This window comes from Odontomachus brunneus, unplaced genomic scaffold (assembly GCF_010583005.1).
Source record: "Odontomachus brunneus isolate Ranch 3 - 2012 unplaced genomic scaffold, Obru_v1 Obru_scaffold_044, whole genome shotgun sequence".
Classification (NCBI taxonomy): Eukaryota; Metazoa; Arthropoda; class Insecta; order Hymenoptera; family Formicidae; genus Odontomachus; species Odontomachus brunneus.
Genome location: NW_022639494.1, coordinates 2,138,041 through 2,158,945, shown reverse-complemented (window position 1 = coordinate 2,158,945; position 20,905 = coordinate 2,138,041). Strand labels below are relative to the sequence as shown.

The 20,905-nt window shown below is 42.1% G+C and overlaps 1 protein-coding gene across 7 annotated transcripts in view; it reads right to left on the bottom strand.

The window, feature by feature from the left end:
- LOC116844646 (transcription factor collier) overlaps positions 1-20,905 on the bottom strand; it is a 105,024-nt gene that overhangs the window by 55,834 nt on the left and 28,285 nt on the right. For all 7 annotated transcript variants that reach the window (XM_032816476.1, XM_032816475.1, XM_032816474.1 and 4 more), the window contains exons 5-6: positions 19,728-19,801; positions 19,144-19,212 (exon numbers count right to left, since the gene is read on the bottom strand). In XM_032816476.1, coding sequence (XP_032672367.1) covers positions 19,144-19,212; positions 19,728-19,801 — 143 coding nt within the window. The remainder of the gene's footprint in view (positions 1-19,143; positions 19,213-19,727; positions 19,802-20,905) is intronic.

Below are 20,905 nucleotides of genomic sequence, written 5' to 3'. Positions count from 1 at the left end.
GAGAGAGAGAGAGAGAGAGAGAGAGAGAGAGAGAGAGAGAGAGAGAGAGGTGGAGAGGCTGGATGGACGAAGACAGGGTGAGGACAGCACGCTCCAGGAAGGAGAAGAGAGAGAGAGAGGATCCTTCTCGGTAGTTCTTCGAGTCTGACGGATAGCCGAGAGGCGCTAAGCTATGCGAACTATTCGGCTCTTGTGTCATGCTACCTTCGTATACATCGAGATGCCCGGCTTCGACGAACGCGTACAAAAGCAAACGAGCGCGCAAGCCGTGCACGTCTGCATACTATCGATAAACCGAGTCGAATACCACGACGTAGATCCACTATTCCGGTGTGTCCACTATGTAGGTGACTCTCCTCGGATTCTTTCGCTTCTGCGGTTGTTGCACAGCGCGAGGGACAGGTCACTCTACCCGGTAGAAAGAAGAGCAAACGTAATGTGCGGGGAATCTCTTAGCCCGCTCGGAATATTTATTTATTCGATCGAACGACGGCGAAGCGATTTCTTGATTTCTGCGGAAAGCCGATCGAGCGAAGAGGGTCCAACACGAATTGACGCGGTCGCGGGACCGAGGAGCTTTGTAATTGTCTAGCCGCAATCCCTTACAGCGGTCGCACGCAAGTCACCTACTGATCGATGCTGAGGTTATCGCCGACCGCGAGATTCCTCCTCTTACTTGCGGACAACGAGAATCGGATTAATCTTTTGAGTCACGAACGATTGGATCCGACGATACCGTCGCCATCTTATTTTGTAACAACAGTGGCTGTTGCATTCGTATATATACTTAATTCGAGTGTCATTTATTGATTTTTCAGGGCGCGACAATCTTTTCTACGATTAGAAATTATTTATTTTTCAGGACTATTAGGATTAATTGAGGGCAAAGAAGAAAAATGCCAAGACTAATTATTATTCAGGTGTCAGTAGAAGTGACTGCACCATCTGAGAACTGCGATTAATTAAATTTAAATTAAAGAAATTAAAAAAAAATTCTAAAACTAAATTTTGTTCAGGTGTCCTGAAGTAGGATTAATTGTAACATTTGAGTATTACGAGTTAATTAAATTAAAATAAAAGAAACAAAGAGAAAAGCATAAAGACTAAGGTACTAATTCCCGGACACGTACTTAATTATGGATATTCTTATTATTTTGGTATTTAAATATTTAAATTTTTAACATAGAATGCGTGCATATACTCAATATTCGTATGTATATTTTATGTTAAAAGTTTAAATATTTTAAGATCACACAAAACAATAAGAATGTTCAGGATTAGATACTTTTACCTAATCAAATATAATATTTTACCTAATCAAATATCATAAAGTACGAGCGATTGTAGTATCGTAACTTTGTCAATCTTAAATCACAACGATCATTGATCGTTACGCGAACCGCGCGAAACATAATCGGCACAGTGAGACGGCATTTCTCGGTTTATTGCACTACGCGCGTCGGGGTGCCCGCAGCAATCCGGGGTATTGGTACGTGCCCGATGTTTAGAGGCCCTAGAAAGTAATTGAGTGGCCACGCGACTCTTCAAGTGGCCCCCTACTCACATCGCGCAGTGGGGTCCCTCCTAGTTCTCTTTCTCGCTGGTAACCACCTGTTTCGAGTGGAACCTGCCCCCTTTCTCCGCACGCTCACGCACACGCGTCCCAGGAAAAACACGCACCGTCGCCGCTCTGAATTTGCGTCGCGCGAGCGGCTCGCCGAGGGATTGACATACGGCCGATGAGCACGGCGCCGTTTTTAAAGCCCCCTCGAAAGGACCCATTGATCGCCGCTGTCATTCTACCGAGCCTCCTGCGGATGCGCGCCCTTCCCGATCTGTTTGCTCACGTCCTTCATCGAGACAAACGAGTCCTTCCTTGCGCTCGTGCAATTCTCTCGCTGAATCGTAACCCATTAACGGGGGTGTCACGATTACTTATCTGCTCGACGTGCCGCAATAATTTTTATTCGGAGATGAAATGGCGACTTTGCTTTATTATGTTTCAATGGTTAAAATCGAAGACATTAAGTCTTGCACGTCACAAGGTCGGTATTAAGAATTACGCGAGATAAGATTAGATGTGTCGAAAAGTTACAAGGGATGATCTTTTCGCGATGCAGTGTTGTAAATTCCGGCTAAGAATGATAAGAGAATGGAAGAAGAGGTAGAAGCAGAGATCGATTTCATGAAACGCAGGCAGGAGAGTGAAAAAGAGAGAGAGAGAGAGAAGGGGGAAAGAGAGGCGACGTGAGGGAGAAAATGCAGAGAGGACCGAATGCCATTTAGAGTCATCCACCGTGTCTCAATCTAGAAGCACCCTTCCAGCCATCGGCGAGCCGTGACGGTTGGCATCTGTTCCGCGGGCCGGGACCCCAACGAGGCTGGTAAAAGCAGCGCCGGCGGAAGCATATAACGCCGCGTCGCCGCCGCTAACAAAATGCCAAGGGTCCATCGCCACGGCGTACAATGCATCGTCGAGAAGAAACGAGTTTCGCGCGTGCCCGGCCCGCTTTCCGAACGATTTCACTCTCCGATCGGCCGAAAACAAGCGTCTCACGTGCGAGGAATCACGAAGAGCGTTAAGTGGCGACGCGTTCTCGAAGGCGTAACCTCGTCTCGCTAAAGTACCGCGCGGTCAAGTCATTAAGCCATTTTTTTAAAGAACTCCTTGAACTGAAGTACACTGGTGTAACAAGTTAGAATAAAACACGTATATTTGCATATTTGTTTCCACTCCAATTAATTGCATCAGTGTATACTAGTTCGGAAAAGGACCTGTTATTTTTCGTTCAACAGTTGCATCTGACTTGTGAGGCTTGGTTTACAAAAGGTAAGTTGTAAGCCGTAAGAATTAACTAATTATGGTCGATTATTAGAAGAATCGGCTATAATTGGCCGATTGGTAATTTGATAATTCTTACGATTTACGACATCTATTGTAGGTCAAATCTAAAAGCAAGAGTTACGATAATAACCTAACCTAACCTAAAATTCTCAAATGTCATTATAGAGTAAATCAAGTCAATTGATGACAAGACACAAACGACTGCTTGCAAGCAGTGCTGCAGAAATGTGCTCGTGCACGCCGCAGCATGCGAAGAGAAGTGTTTCCACCATGCGCCTTCTCCTAACGCACACAATGCTGCTGCTCCGTTTATCGATGTAAACTTCACACCGCACGCTGCACGTTTCTTGCACGCTGCACATTTCTGCAGCAATGCTTGCAAGACGTTCACAAAAATCGCAAGCTTTCTGCATTATGAGTGATTTCACACACCTGGAAATATACACGGTGTATTGCTACCTGCGTCCCGGCTTCCCGATCCAATATCTCGGTTCTCGGTTGCGTCGTTGCGGCACTCCGGATACTTCCTCGTGCATTGACTTTGTCATTATCGCTGATACTAGCACTGACACTCGCGTACACACGATCCAGGCGGAAAAACGCGTGTCAGTGAACGCGATTTCGACGAGAGCTCGTTCACTTACGCGGGAAGCGCGGCAACCATAATGGCGATAATCATAATCATAATCATCACAATCATAATCGGACCTTAACCATCGAAACCTCAGTAACGACATCTAAGGGCGAAAATGAGTAATCTTAACCGAAATACACTGGGTGCTTTCGTTACACTGTGTTACACAAAACCAGTTTATTGGTCATATATTATCTAAGATATCTTGTAAGATAATATGCAACCAAAAAACTGGTTTTGTGTAATACAGTGTACGTAGCTGGAAAGCACCCTAAGAATAACGCTCCTAGTTACTTGCACGTAAGTATAGAACGCGCGGTTAAAAGAGTGCAAATCGTAATTCCATAATTCGATTTGTGGAAACACTTGAATTACCCGGAGGGAATTGTAATTAATGGCTTCGGCGCGTAGAACATAGAAACACTCGCCGTGTAGCAAGACGCGACGCTCTTACAGGAATACGCACGTTGATTGTTTACAGCGTTGTTTTTGTCGCGAACGCTTCGCGTCTGTGTACAAAGCCATAACGTACCGACTCACGCGACATACGCATTGTCGTTATTGCCGGCTCGTGACGTAACACGACACTCATAAACACTCACGGAAAGGCACGCGCGACTCTTGAGCGAACAATCTGTGAAAGTTAGTTATGCGCGCGTCACCGTACAGTGTAGACTCACTCACGCCGCGGACGCCTCACCACCGTTCTTAAAACATCCGGGCACTGACTTTACATTCCTTACAAATTAAAACTATTCACCAAAATTCAACGGCACATGTATCTCTAACATCATATTGTCTTTCTGTCTCTCTGATTATCACCGTGTGTTCCCAATTCCCGATTAATAAGCTTAATGAATCTATTATCATTTCAATGAGTTGATGATGATAATAGGTGTAAGAAATGTAAGAGGTGTAGAAGAAGTGTAAAAGACTCGACACTTCGCGACAAACAGCGGCGCATATATCGAGGAGTTTTGTTCCTTAATAACGTACTTACGATATATCCCAACGATATATCACTATATTCAACACTCTCGAAATTTATTTACGCGCGAGACTCACTTTTGACGGACAAAAGACGCGTAAAACGTGGAGCGATGTCGATCGATATGTTAATAGATCTGGGCCCTTATTTTTGAAATAGTTGCGTATACGTAAGTTTTACTGCGCAGGTTTAATCATACCGTAAAATAGCTGCGCAATGAAAATTACGTATACGCAACTATTTTGAGAATAAGAGCTCTGTTCGTTGTAACTACACTGCTGAACTGGTGCAATACATTGAAATGAGATAAATATACGTTTTCTCACTTTAACTTTTTGCACTAGTTCAGCAGTGCAGCTACAAAGAACAAGTCTAATGGTGGCTGCTTGTATCAAAAAGACCGATGATGCTCGTGTAATGCATAAGGTAGTCAGTCTCTCATTGCGATGCTCGGTGCATCGATAGATCGGTAGATCGATAGTAACTAAAAGCTCCTAGCCAGCCGCATCCGTGTATAGCTTAGCATTTCTCATCATTGTTGATTAATCTAAAAAGCAGGATGATTACTTTTAATTAATTTAATTAACACTAGTGAAAACTTTTGGTATATATATATCGATCGATCGATAGTAAGGCATCTGCGCAATTGAGATCCCTCTGAACCAATCACAGACGTTCATTACGAATGCGTGTAGGTCCAAATGGATTCTACCTTGAGTGTACACTAGTGAGGGGGAAAGCGCGAATTTTTGGCGCCATCGTGCATTGCGCGGGCATCATCGATCTTTTTGCATCGAACAACCGCCATTAACGCATCGATCGACATCGCTCCATTTCACGTATCTTTTGTCTGTTGAAAGTGAGTCTCACGCGCAAGTAAGTCTCGAAAGTGTTGAATATAACGATGTGCGATCGTCGGAATACATCGTAAGTACGTTATTAAGGAGTAATCTCCTCATTTTGCGACATATACAGCCGCTGCGTGTCGCGTCGTGTCGGCGACCGTTACTCCCGATATATTATCTTCGGCTCATTCAATTAGCAATAGGATCGGACATTCGTCGGATTTATTACTCGGAAACTAGAAATTCGATGATGATCAGGGAGAAAGACGACGCCAGGGATACTCGCGACATCGAATTTCGGGAGATAACGTCGGTATGTTAGTGAGAGAGAGAAAGGTGTAGAGCGCGTCCTTGTCTGATCGCGACACTGTTTACGGTTTGAATTTTCGGCGTCGTCGTCAATGTTTTTGCGTCGGGCAATCACTACTAGCTCATCGATCGACGTTGCTCCGCGCCGTACGCGTCTCTTGTCCGTTGAAAGTGAGTCGCACGTAAATAAGTCTCGGGAGCGTCGGAAATAGTGATGTGCGATCGTCGAGATGTATCGTGGGTACGTGTTAATAGAGAGTAATCTCGTTTCTGGGTGTATATGCGAACAGTTGTAACGTGTCGTCTCTTACGCTTATCGCCGTAGTAATTAAAGGGATAGAACAATCGGTAAGAAAGTCAAACCTCCGTGTGTCACTCGCCTACGGCGTACATTCTACCCGCGGATGTCTTTATATTTCGATAAACACTTTCCTGCCCCATTCGTTTTTAGCTACGCATTTCTCATCACTGTCGACCAGAAAGCACGGCTCTGCTTTCTGGATTGGTCAACAGTCGTGAGACACGCAAGTACAGGCGAATGAGGTTAGTCGAAAATTTGTGATTATCGATCTATGAATCCGTAGGTAAGGTATATCCGCAGGATTCTGAGTGATGACGTTCACACTCAGCGACCGCGAGATGGCAACAATCAACGCTTTTGAGACAGCGCGGACTGCGCGGGTTGGGTTAGTACATTTCTGACATTTCTGTCTGTGTGCAGTAAAAGAAAACAGTGTGGGTTTGGCGGTTGTAAATATCAGTTTGTTACGAGTTACGTGCGACACATATCACGTCGTGCACGCGTGTATTGTCCCGTATACGTTATAATTTTCGTCGGGTGATTGAAATATTCAATCGGGATCTCGTCGTATTACGCGTTGGTTAACGTACGTTAACCCAACTTAACTTTCGGTTGATCGAATCGTACATCGAATCGTAGCGAGTGTCGCGTTAACGTCAGTGCATAAAGGAACACTTGGAGTACCACGACGGAGCAGTCAGGGACCGCTGTGCAGGATTGGACGAGGGACGCAGGACGTCGGGATGCGGCTAGCGATGCATCATATATTTGGAGGTGTGTGAATTTATTTATTATTCAGGAGATTTCCGGCTCTCACCAACACTTTGCGAGCCGACGTTCGCGTCATGTCATCGGTTAGCTTAATTAGCTTTGTTCTACAATGTCATTCTACACAAAAAAAAAGATTTTTTAGTACAGAAAGAGAAAAGACACTCTTGTATGGAAAATATCTTCATGTCATGTTAATCTTTCAATGAGATTACGTAGAAAAGTTAAATGAAGATAAGTTATTTGCAAGAATATATTTTATGACTTTCTACGAGGAAAAATTCTTATTGTGCAGAAGTAATTTTTTTTAATAGAAAGCATAACATATTGGATTTAGAATATGTTTTTAAATGTATGGTGTTTTTAAATGTGCCCTAGATTTTCTATCCATTTAAAACTAATATATACTCAAATTAACAATCATTGTCTCATATGTAACGATATATAATTTCGTTAGAAGAATTTAAAGTCTTGAATTCCAAGTTCGCACTTAATTATAGCATTCCAAAATGCTATAATTTTATTTGAATGATATAATGGTTTCATACGAAATACAATATTATTATTTTGATGATAATATCTTCTTCCAACCTTTAAACATTAATTCTCAATTTAATATCTTGTGCCTTCCATTAATGAAAATTATTTTTACATAATAATAAGAACATAGATATTTCTTTGTTGAATCATATAAAATATATTATTGCAAGTAACTTATTTCCTTTTTTAACGTTATGTAATCTCATTTAAAGACTAACATATAAAAAATACAAGTATTTTCACAAAAAGAATATTCTCTTTTCTGTGTACCACAATTAATTACGGCTTGTTGAAAATATATTTGTTGCTGTAACTGCAGATCTGTTGCTATAATCAAAATACTTGCTACTGTTATTACTATATCGTTTCTACAGCTAAATATATGCTTGCTGCTTACTATACTTTTATACATATATTACAATTATATTTAGCTGTCACGCAACTAATTCTTTTGTTCCATAAGAATATCAAGTGTCAATGCGACTTACTCTTACTCAAATCGAGAATACAGCCTGATCTATTACAGCCTAATACAATGTGCTCTTCGCTTCCTGTTTTCTTATTCTTTATCTTCTTTTAACTAAAAGTTCAAAATTTATATCAAAAAGAAGTGAAAAGAAGAAAGCAAATAGCACATTGTAGATCAAGTTTAAGGAGAACAACAGGTCACATTTCATGCGTTACACGCGAATTAAAGCGCAAACGTCGCGGATATACGTAGGTTGATTCGTCCGGCGCGGAAACCGGAAGAGAGAAGACGAAATAAGCTCGGCCTCGCCGACGACGAGCCGGTAGATGGAAGGGCGCCGGTGAAAGAACGAGAATGCCTCTGCCTTCCTGGAAGGTAGATCGATGGCGATTTTTCACTCACTTAGCTCGGCGCGCATCAATATGCATTAAGCTGATCGGTTCTCCCTATTGGCTTCTTCTTCTCGGGAGTAAGAGAGAGAAAGAAAGACGTGAATCCTTGGCAGCGCAGGAGAAGCGAGGGGGCGGTGAGGTAGTCGAGAGGGAGGACTAGATCGAAAGAGCGCGCCGTGGAGACGGCCGGAACGCTCGGGCGCACTTCCGCCACCCTTCCCATTCTACTACCCCTTTCCTCGGCTACGTAAGGAGAGAATAGCAGACGCTGTGCGGGCGGCTGTTAAGATATTCTTCGAAAATAAGGATACCGTATCGGGGTAATTCTCGGCAGGCAGAATAACCGTAAGGGAATCCGGCTCGCGAAAGTCCGGAGTACGACTAAGATTCCGCGGCGTCACGAGGCTCCAGGGTGCATTTTCGTACATCCGGCTAGGCTCCCCGTGTATAACCGCGGCGGCGGTGCTGCGCTTACTACTTTTCGTACAGGTCGGGTAGGCCAATCAGCGTCCACTCTTACTCGACGACTTTCAGAAACTCCCGAGGAGCTTTCTCTCTCTTTCTCCTTTGCGATTGTGCGCGTTGCACGTCTTCGTACTTGTCTCGTGGTCGAATAATATTAGGCTGATCCGCGTGTAAGGCAAAAGTACCAAACGCTTGGACGCGTATCTAATTATAGACATTCTTACTGCTTTGGTCCTTAAATAAGAATATTTAAATCTTCACTATATAGAATATATGTGTACATGATGAGTCGATAACTTTATTGCCATCTAAAACATTTTTGAAGCAAGAAATAAAGTTGACTTTCAGATCTTCAAAATTACTTTGCTTAGAAAAAATACATCTTATAGTAGTTACGCTTTTTTTCAATGACAAGTAAACCTACTCAAAAAATTATACTCCGATTTCTTTCTAATTTGGTACAAATGTAGAAGCACAAAAATTATTTAGGTCATATTTTTTCATTTTGGCTCACTTTGAGTTTCACGGGAAGTTAGCTTTCACGGGAGTATAGCTTTTTAATATTCTCACTCTTATCATCAACAAGTATAACAAAAGTTCATAAAAAATAAAATTGAATACAAGATGTAGCTAAATAATTTTAACAAAATCTGCATAGCTAAGATACAAACCATTTGAAAAATTTCTTTAGCCGAGATTCCAATCGAGATATTTTAAATCTGTGCTAAATTAGTTAAAAATGGTTCGAATCTTGGCCAAACCGAGAAATTATTTGTATAAATAATTTTTTCAACTTTTTACATGTTTTGTTTAAACATTTTATGATTTTTAAGATATAGGCGTTTTTGCTTTGCTAATTATGAATATAAAGTCAACTGTGTAAAATTATTGGTAAATAATAAAATGTTTAAACAAAACATATAAAAATTAAAAAAAATTATGTATACAAATAATTTCTCGGTTTGGCCGAGATTCGAACCATTTTTGACTAATTTAGCAGAAATTTGAAATATTTCGGTTGGAATCTCGGCTAAAGAAATTTAGAATGTTTCGTGTATCAACTATGTTGATTTTGATAAAATTATTTAACTATATCTTGTATTCAATTTTATTTCTTATGCATTGTTATTATATTTGTTGATGATAGGAGTGAGAACATTAAAAAGCTATAAATTGCCCGTGAAACTTAAAGTGAGCCAAAATGAAAAAATATGACCTAAATCTTTTTTGTACTTCTACATTTGTGCCAAATTAGAAAGAAATCGGAGTGTAACTTTTGAATAGGTTTACTTGTGAGTAATTTCGAAGACATGAAAGTAATTTTTTCTTTACTTTGAAGATATTTTAATTGGTAATAATTATTGTGATTTATTCTATATATTTAATATAGGTATACACATATGTGTGTATATAAATTTTTTTGGTTGTAAGTAATGTTAAAACAATTCACGAAAGATCGAAATAATACACGGAAAAAAAGGTTTGGTTGAATTAACCAAATATCTGGTCGAATATGAACGATCCATAAATTCCGATTGAAGTAACTCGAATTCTGTTTAAATTAACAAGATTTTTGGTTGACTTAAACAGAATTCGGGTTACTTCAATCGGAATTTTTGGATCGTTCATATTCGACCAGATATTTGTTTAATTCAACCAAACCTTTTTTTCCGTATAAGAATGTTCCAAATCAAGTACGTGTCAAAATCAGGTACATTTACCTTCTCTTGAAATAAAGCGGTTCCGATAAAGTGGATTTAGACGCGACTACTCGTCGAGAGTGCGTGCGTGTAATGTCAATTTTCGATGAATTATCCGATTATGCAAATGCAAGATTCTTGAAAACTCTTCCCATTATCAACGATGCCGACTATCTAAAAACGATCGGGCCGTCGTATTGTCGGCGACGTTATTAAAAAGTTAGAAACAGATTTTATCGATGTCCTTATTGCGCATGTAATTTTACCCGTTTACGGTTGTTTTTTCTCGACGGCAAGCGGCTTCCGGGAGATTGAGTGCGATCGATGTAATATTTAAGGAATTTTTTCGATATACGCGTCGCGTCGGAGATACGCCAAGGAAATCTGTTTCACGAGAAGGAGGAGGAGGAGGAGGAAGAGGAGGACGGCGATAAGCGGAGAGCGCGGAAAGCAGAGTGTAAATGATTTTTCCGAACAGGGTTGCGCGAAAAACATACCGAATGGTAAGCTCGAGCGATTCAGGAGCCGATTCCGCTGATACATAATGGATCGACGGGGTTAGCTTAGCATAAGTTTTCCATTAGCCGACTGAATAGATCGAGATATCGATAATATCCAATATAGATGCCGGACGTATTTTGCGACTGAAGCGTGTATTTTAGGCGTGCTCTGGCCACCGCGGCTCACCAGAAATTCTCCCCCTGGCCCCACTTGGCGTATTTCGTGAACGGTTTAGAGGGGAGATATACTCCGCGAAGTTTTTCCTGAATCGGCTAATTGGACGAATTTATGACTCTGCGTCGCAGTCGGGTCACTTTTAGCCTCGGAATATTCGCTCTTGTGTCTTTTACGATTCAATGCGCGCTCGCGATTTTTATACATATTTTTTTTCAGGAAGCAAAATATCGACAGAAATAAATATCACAATTTTATACGTATGACTCGTGAAGGCTCGCACAATTAGTGATTCTTATTTCGCGATATAATAATTATTGCAGTAGAATAATTTGCCAGCTTCTCCCTCGACTTTACGAGGGTGACTTTCGACTCGCTGTTGTTTGTCGGCTCACCGTATTTTTCGGTCGGCTCTCCGAGAAATAATTAGCAGCGCAAATACCGGGATATTTAATCGGCGATTTCGCGCTCCAACGACCAGTCGCTTTCGTTTTAATACCGGAGCGTGCACGCGCGCTCTCGTCCATTTATTTTAGGGGTATGTCGAGAACGGAGGGTGTGATACCCCCACAACTATAGGGGCCCATATGCTACGCATACAAGAGAAAGAGAGAGAGAGAGAGAAAGAGAGAGCCCGTGCGCTATACTCAGTATGTTTTGATTTCCCTAATAGTCGCGTCAGAAAATAGTCTTTCTGGAGAGTGGTGCTCGTACTAAAAATGCTGACTCGTTCTAACTTCACTGTCTGGAAGTAAAACTGTGCGATTATTCTCGTTAAACAAAGTGACAAGAGATTATTTATTTAACGTTGTTCTAATATGCAAAATTATTTTAATCAATATTTATTTTATACTACATTGAGAGAAAGAAAGATCTAAAAGGTAAGAAATATTTATTCGATGATTACTATAATTTACATATTCGATGATTATTATAATTAACATTTACCTATACTAATATAGATAATATATCATTTCAAAGATATTTTAATTCTCTTCACAACGGTGTTTGTTGTTTTAAATTTGAGTAAATATTTTTTTGAAAAACTGCATTTAGAGATTTTGAGTACAAAAAATTGAAAAAATTCACAATTTAAAGAAAGATTTATTTTATTAAATATTCAAAGTATCGTCCATCAACTTCTATAAAATTATAAAATCTTTGTTTAAAAATGAAAATAGTATTGACGTGTATCGGCATTTTTGACAAAAATCAATCGGTTACAGAATAATGGGGATTTTCTGTGTATATTTCTACATTGAGCGCGATAAAAATTTTTTTGTATGAAAACATAATTTCTTCAAACCATTGCTTCTTTTGAAAGCAATTGTTTATTCTATTTAAAGAAAAGATTTCAGATTTAAGTAAACATGCTATTAAAATCAAATACATAGTTAGCTAATATTTATTCGATTGTTACCCATCGAATAAATATTTTTTAGTTTTCAGATATTCTTTATAACATAACATCTGAATGTATATCTATATTCAGTATAATATCACGCACAGCGAAGCGTTAATTTGCGGGTGAATCGATAATGTTGTATCACACGCTGGCGGCTAAAGGAGAGAAAGGAACTCCGCAGTATAAACCTGGATTTTCCGACGTATAGCTAATCGCGCGTGCAAAAATTGAAAAACTACGGGCGGGTTCTAGTTAACAATGATGGTCGTGGTGAGATTTCCCACTGGATCGCTTGGCTCCCTCCAATGAATGGGCCGGCCTATTCCGGTATGCATCGTTCGCGCACGTCGTTCGCTTAATAAGTTTTCCTTATCGATATGTGTCATCTGCGGGCGGGCGAGACCCGTCATTATCGGCCGCTATCTTGGTCGATCGTTCCGATCGTTTTCGTGAAAAGTCACCCGCGTGTACGGCACGCGTGTGCGTACTCGTTACGCGCAGTAGAATTAATGCAATGCGGTCTGACATGTGTTAGCCGTTCGCCGCGCTTTCACCTGATTAGGTTCTATCAGACCACCAAACCATTTCCGCTCGTTGCGACGCTTGTTATACAAAACCGGTATTTTGCAGCCTCGCTCTTGGAAAGCGTAAACACCGTGTAATAATTATCCCGTTGGTCGCCGATCAGGAACGAGAGTTAGAGTTTGGGAAGAAAGAGCGAGAACGAACGTGAGATCATGTTTTTTTAGATTCAACTGTCTGAGTCGAAATGTTAGTCCTACTTTCGACCTGAACTTTCTCACATCTGTATATTCTGAAGGATCAATGTACGCTTAATACATGGCAGCCTTACTTAGCGCCCCTAAAAGACAGAAAATGCACAAATTGTCACTTGCAGGTTCTAAAGAGGACTTCTCGGTGAAGTTAGTAGGTTGAATACAATTATTTTTGTAATAATGTCAGTCTATTCCCGGACTAAGTTGCATTGTAATGTTTATTACTATTTCTAATAATTTTCTACTAATATTCTCTCCGTGCATTGATAACAGAAGGCGATATTAAACAATTTCGTTGTAACACTACGCCGTTCTATTCTGTTTCGTCTTCCACGACGCGATTTGTGCAAACGCTCGTCAGTGAATATTAACTTTGACTGTAAACAAAACTCACGCGACGAATGCACCGATAAAACAGAGAAACGTCGGGAATCACGGTGTTTGAATAAAATATTTCGACATTCGCGTAGAAAGACTTTTCAGCGGGAGCGCGCGCATAGAAAACGGCCTGGCCGGCCTTGATATCGAATCCATATTGATGGAGATTTGCTGCAAGGGTGTGAGACAACGTGCCACGATTCGACCAGGTTTGCATGCATTAACGCCACAAGCGAGACTGATTGACAATCCGTACGTCATTGTGACGTCAGTCAAATCGCCCGAGCGTCCTCCATCAATCGCAATCAATTAAGGTAACGATTGATTGTTACGCGTTTGGACTCGGAGAAGAGAATATTGTGAGCCGGTATTTATGTGGAGCATAACGGAACATTGCGAGGGACAATATCGTCGCGGTGAATGGAAACGATAAAAAGACCGAACGTCGCGTCGTGCTTACTTCTTACAGATTATTATTTCGCATTATCTTGTCTTTTCTTGGAATTATCGTTGGGAGGAAAAAAGACATACCAAAGTTGCATTCCAAAACGTTCTTTTCGAGAAAAATTTTACTCAATACCCTATCGTTCACGTTACATATATTATAGAGTATTGAGTAAAATTTTCCTTAAAAAGAACGTTTTGGAACGCAACTTAAAAATATATTTAATAAACAAAACTTGTCATCCACTCAAAAACTGAACATTTCCTATTCAAATGATTGCAGTTCTTTTATAAGTAGAAACTTTAACTTGTTATATCTTTGAGTAATTTTCACACTTTGATCTCTGGGAAATCAGTAATTTTCAAGTAATATCCAGATCACTTTGGCATTTCTTCATTCTCTCCTCCGAGGGGAATTCACTATGTTTACTTTCGCGACAGCATCAACGCCGATTTTTCAATCAGCCCCGAATTTTTTCTCCGCGCTCAGTTGAGCGCTTAACGCCGCGTTTTGGCGCTTTGGCGATCAGAGCGATCTGAAATCTGTCCGGCTCGCCACCAGCGGATTAACTTTTATCGCGGCGCTGACCAGCCTCGGAGCGCAATGTTTTTTTTTTACCGCGCGAAATTTCGCCATGGCGCGTTGCCCCCTCGGCTCGGCGGAGAGGTCGCGCGTAGGCACGAGGGGGAAGCGAAACGATCGTCGTCGCGCGGGATCCGAAATGGAATCCATCAAATTGACGGAGGGAATGGCAGAGAGGTGCGTCACGGTACTGAGGGTCATCGCGGCTGGTACGCGAACGCATGGAGGATGAGGAAGCGGCGCAGGAGGCGGAGGAGGAGGAGAAAGACCGCTGCTGCAAGCGCGCGGAGGACGCACGAGGGCTATGATCGATGCCCCGAAATTAAGGGCTTGCCCACTGAGCGAAATAAAGTTAGCCAATCGCGCTGGCGGCCGGCCTGTTCGAACGTTATTGGCTGCGGCAGCGGCGGGATGCGTTATTCGTCGCACACCGACCCGATGCCCGATTTTTTTCACGCGCCCCCCTCGCCTTCTCTCACCCTCTTTCACCTCCTCCTCCTCCTCCCCCGCCCCCTATTTTCGGGACGAGAGCTTCCGGATACCGGCAATTGGAGAAAGAGAGGCGACACCGGAACGCGCGCGCGGGCGGACGGACGGATGGACGGACGGACGGACGGACGGGCGAGCAGAGGAGGAGGAGGAGGCGGCCGGAGGGGGTGGATTTTCGTAATTATGAAACGCCGTTAGCCCCCGGGGATCCGTCAGTCGGCGGGGGAGCCCGTGGCGCTGCCCGGCCACGACAATGCCATTTTAATTATGCATGTTAATTGGTTTCCGAGTCCGGCGTAATACCAGCTTCTCCAGGACTGTTCTCGCAATCCCGCCTGTCGTCGATCGATGCGGTCACCGTATCGATCGATCGATGGACCGATTACATCAAAACGCCGTGGCTCGCGCGCTAGGAGGGAGCTAAAACCTTTGCAATCTTTTATGAATCCGCGAATTTGGAAAATTTCCTCGAATCAAATTGTCATCCGATGATGGAAATTAAATTTGGCAAGAAATGCGCACACGCACATATATATATATATATATATATATATATATATATATTTTTTTTTTTTTTTTTTTACTTGGCACATGCATGTGATATTTATCACGTTTATCGAAATTCTGTGTAAAATTAAAGATGAGAAAGGGAGAACGAGGGAGAAACGAGAGCAAATAAAACTGAGAGGGAATGAGTATACGCGCGCGTTATTAAAAAAAATGTCAAAAAACATTTGGTAGATTTAATGCGGACGTTAAATATTCAAGCGTGCTCATCTCAAACTTATGAACGTATAATCCGCCACGTATCGAGCGGCAATGTTGGTTTTAACACCCGCGCAAAAGTTACGGTCGGATATCGCGGCGAAAGTGGCGTAAAGGGTTGGTAAAATGATCGCGCTTAGGAGTACGGATGCTTTGTTTTTTTCTTCGGTCAGGTATACCGAATTGATGGGGAGCGCGTTGTACTTTCTGCACAGCTGAGTGAGCATGTCACAATCGACCAGGACCGCCTCAATCAAAGTGGCATTGATACCCTTCGCCCACTCTCTGTCTCTCTCTTTCTCTCTCCGGGCCGGGCCCTCGCGTTCTCCATTGTGGTTTTGTGCGAGGCCGAAAATCTATTAGCCTTCCAATAGATATACATACATATAGATTTTCCTCGTGAACAACGCATACAATCACATCACTTACACAACGAAGAGAAAGGGCGAGACACCGAATGAATGTATACAGGAGAATGTGCATTCGTTTCTGAGGGAGGCTATACGAAAAAAATTAAATTAAAAAATCTAGCAATAAACGGGACGATATCTGTGCGTGTTCGACGCACATTACGCACCTCTTTAGTTGCAAAATATTTCATCTGGTCGGCATGCTTTCGCGTGGCGTTAAATATTAGTGCGTGATAATACTGCGTTGTGTGGAAACAAGCGCGATCGATGCGCTGAATACTCGGAAACTACTCGGAATTGTCTCTACTAGCAGACGGTAAAAATAGAGCCATAATGGAGATTTAATCCTGTAATTTTGCGGAAGTTGTCCATTTATTTTACTCTCGTTTTGATCCACCGTGTCTGGAGGACGGGCGGACGGACGAACGAATGAACGAACGAACGGACGGGTGGACGGACGAACACGAGGGTGGCGTTCGTCACGACACGCGACCGCATCGCGGTTGCATTCACGTTACACGGCGTGGTTGTTACGACATTACTCGGGTGCGTGCGTGTCGTGTGCCGAACGAGCATTTTCGAGATTAATTCTTCTATCGTCTCACCGATCGGCCCAACCTACGAGATTGCATAATTTCTCTCTCGCAGGACGATAACTATTGTTATTTTTTCACCTTACCGCCAATGCGCGCCGAATCTCTGGTATGCATCAGCACTGCCCCACCTCCTCGTAAACCCGTACCGCGATATTGCTATTAATAACGGAAATCGTTTGTTTAATCTGGAAATTCTCTCAAGGATCTCTCTCATTCATGTTCATTTTAAAAGCCACAGCGAAGTTGACTTGGAAAAATAATTGTATAAAAGAAGTGGATTTTTTGTTAAAATTCGTACACTGAGAGAAGAACCATCTAGAAATAAAAAAATATTTATTTCGATGGGTATTAATAACATATTTACTTGTACTAACTCGAGTTAAAAGTTTGTTCTTACTTTTAACTCCACTATTTCATTCAATATCTACTTTGATATTCTGAAGCCTATAATACAACTTATTTTGACGTTATAGAAAGTAAAAAGGGAAATTTCGGACATCATCAGAATCAAAGTAGGAATAAATTGTATCATTAAAATTAAACTTACTTTGCTAACTTACAAGTAAACCTATCCAAAAGATACATTCTGATTTCTTTCTAATTTGGGACAAATGTAGAAGTAAAAAAAATATTTATGTCATATTTTTTCATTTTGGGCCACTTTGAGTTTCACGGGCAGTTTATAGCTTTTTAATGTTTTCACTCTTATCATCAACAAAAGTGGGTCAAAATGAAAAAATATGACCTAAATATTTTTTGTACTTCTACATTTATGCCAAATTAAAAAGAAATCGGAGTGTAACTTTTGGGTAGGTTTACTTGTTAGTTTCTAGAATCGTAGAATTCATGGTTTAACATAGGATCAAAATTTCAACTCAGAAATATACATATTTTTGTATTGAGAAAAAATTTCTTCCAAATATGAGAAAATAATAACAATACTTTTATTAGTTACAGACAGGAAATAAAATAAATTATGATACAGGACTACTATATATGAAGTAAAAGACGAGTAGACATAGCAAAGACAGCAATGTAGGGTGCTATGATTGCCTTACCCGAAAAATTGAGACAATTAATGCAAGCAGAACAAAATAGATGTTTTTAAAACAGAAAAAGAATGTATTTGCCTATAACCGTTACTTTTTATAAAATATTGTTTGTCCAATTTTTTTAAAACAATTCAGATTTAAATAAATTTGTTATTAGTACTCGTCGAATAAATATTTCTCACGTATTCTTTCTCTCAGTGTATCTAGCGCACTTCTTTTCATTTATAGTGCTCATAGCTTCGTGTGATTCACGTCATGTTTTGTTGCCGGAGCGGTTTCGAGTATCGGCGAGTGAAAGACACGGGTTCGCGTGCGACATCGAGGTTAAACCCAGCCAACAGGTGCAGACGTCGGAAGAGACTCGGAAGCGCGGAAAAATAGTTACGTGCGAGCCTACCGGGCTTTGCCTGTCACCGGCGCGTAACACATATCCCTCCTCGAATACGGATGAAAGCTCACGAAGCCGCTGCTGTATCGAAGCTCGGGGGTTGAGCACCCCTGAACACAAGATGTCCTCCTGAAGACTATCTCGGCCCGAGTCCCGCGGGAAACCTCTTCCTTCCTGCCGTTCCTATCTCAGGACACTCTATAGCCTATTCAGATACCGGGCTCACCCCGTCGCTACTCTCTCTCTCTCTCTCTCTCTCTCTCTCTCTCTCTCTCTCTCTCTCTCTCTCTCTCTCTCTCGCGTGCGCGTTAGCCACGCCATGGAAGAGAGACAGGACGGGCGCGAGGGAGGAAGAGAGTGTGAGCGAGTGTAGGTGTATAGAGGGGGGAAGTCTATGTTACCATGGGCGAGTAGCACCATACGCGGTGCTGGAGTACGTAGTGTAAGTACGCCCCGAGTATTCGAGTACTCTTCTATCCCAGCGGCGGCGGCCCCCCGTCGCCGCATCTCGCAGGAAACGTATTTTGCAAGCCTAAATGTCCTAGGAGCCTGGTCGCGACGGTACACGAGGCTCTATCTTATAGGCGGGTCCTTCGAGAAGGAGTTATCTGGACCCTTATTTCGCAGATCGTTGGAAGCGACGATAGCGCAGGCGACAGGCTGATACGAGAGTCGTTCGCATCTCTCTCTTTCTCCCTCTCTCACTCTCCTTCTCTCTACAAAATCGACGCCTCTATCGTTACGTTCGTCGTCTTTATTCTTGTCGTCATCGTCGTCGTTGATTCGGGGGATTTCGTGTATGCCACGATATCGTAAAATTCGATCGTCACGAGCAAGATAAATGGCGCGTCGCGTCTTAAGTTGCCGCCGATTATTGAAGCGTTTGTTCGACGCGCGATAGTTAGATAACGATAGACACAACTCACCGGTCGATGATCACAGGATCGCTGGGCGTTTCGTTCCTGTTGCCACAGCTCTTCTTGTCGCAGCATCGACTGTAAGCAGAGAACGTTTCGCGCCATTGTACCACTGCGTGCGCATCTCGCTGCGGCGAGATTTTTTTTTTTTTGAAGAAGATAAAAAATGAAAAATCGCGCGGATGCAGATTCCATGAGGAGAAGTTGGGAAAGGGAGGGGGGTTTCTCTTGAGTCCGCCTGTAAAGTATCAAGACCTATGGGGTTCGGGAAGTAGGTGGCGGAAGCTAGTAGTAGTGCGCGCCCGAAGTCCCATGGGTCACAATGAGTCAGCCACCCCCGGAGAACGACTACATCCCCGTATGCCTCGTTACATTTATGCTATGCCGCAAGGGTGACTGCCTGGATGGTAGCGGGGAGCTTTCCCGAACACAAATAACGCGAGTCGACGTGCGAAATAACTCGACATCACGATCGGTGTCGGCGAGAAATTCCAACGTAAATCGACGAGAAAACAATCGCGCGCGAATAAATAAGGAAGGAAGAAGCGGTCTTCTCTAACTTATAATTTGAAATTTTCTCTTCGCAAACATACCTGCACATGACCTCGTGCGTTAATAAGACACGGCACATCTCCGGATTCTTGTCTTGTCCCTCGTACATGATAGCCTGTGACAGAAAATATACACATATTAAATCGTTACACATATTAGTTAATACACATATTAATATCTCTTTTTCAGGTAGAGTAAAAATTCCGATTATTGATCTCCTTCAGTCACTGACACTCTAGGAGTATCTGGTTTCTCTTGTTCTGTGTGTGAACAACCAGTGACGGTTGTTCACAGTTGTGAAATTATTTTCTGGAATGATTGTCCTTTTTTGAAAGTTCTGTTTTGGAATCATTGGATGTAGATAAGAAGTTTAACTGCGCGATGCTAGTCGCATGAAGGACCAGTTTTCTAGAATATCGATGACTAAGGATATGTCATAATTATTTAGTGTTTTACCCTAAGCCATAATTTTCATTCCTATCGAATTCAGTTAATTTAGAAAGAAAATAGCGCAACCGCTGTTGTCAGCGTCCCTTATTTTCCCGAGCTCTTCTTATCGTCAACTTGACGCAGGCTGCTTTTCCGCGAACGAGAGAAGCTCTTTTTTTCCTCGATTTTACTCCTGATTCCGGAGGAAAAACGTAGCGAAGGATAATTAGCGCGCGAACATAGACTACGTTGGTAATCCAGTTGGAGAGATAATTCAACCGTCGATGGGAAATATGTAACGTATTAAGCAAGCTCGTACGCGGACGCGAGTTGAGAAGGGGGGCTACTTTCCCCGCAGGACTACTAAGCCATGGGCGGCACAGGCAAATCCGTTAAGCCTCCTTCACGACCATGCGATTGATTTTTATTTAATGACAACACGTCGTTATCCTGTATTCGTGCACTTACCGATGGGGACCTTCGTGCGGATTAACCACGGAATAACAAAGCGTGAAGAGATAGGCTCGCTTTGATCTCGCGTAAAGGGGGAATGATTTATTTATCGATCAAGCTATCCTCATCTATTCTCATCAGGAGAAGATCGTAATGTGTGACATTAAATTCGCACATATCAAATTTACGTATGTTTGCCTCTTTAATGATAAATCGTAACCTTTCCGCACTTTTCGCAATTTGATCTTCGCCGCATAAACACGAGTTGATTTCGAGCAATTCTTTCCGAAGATCTCTTCACGATTTTGACATCAAAGCATCCGATAAAGGGGGGGGG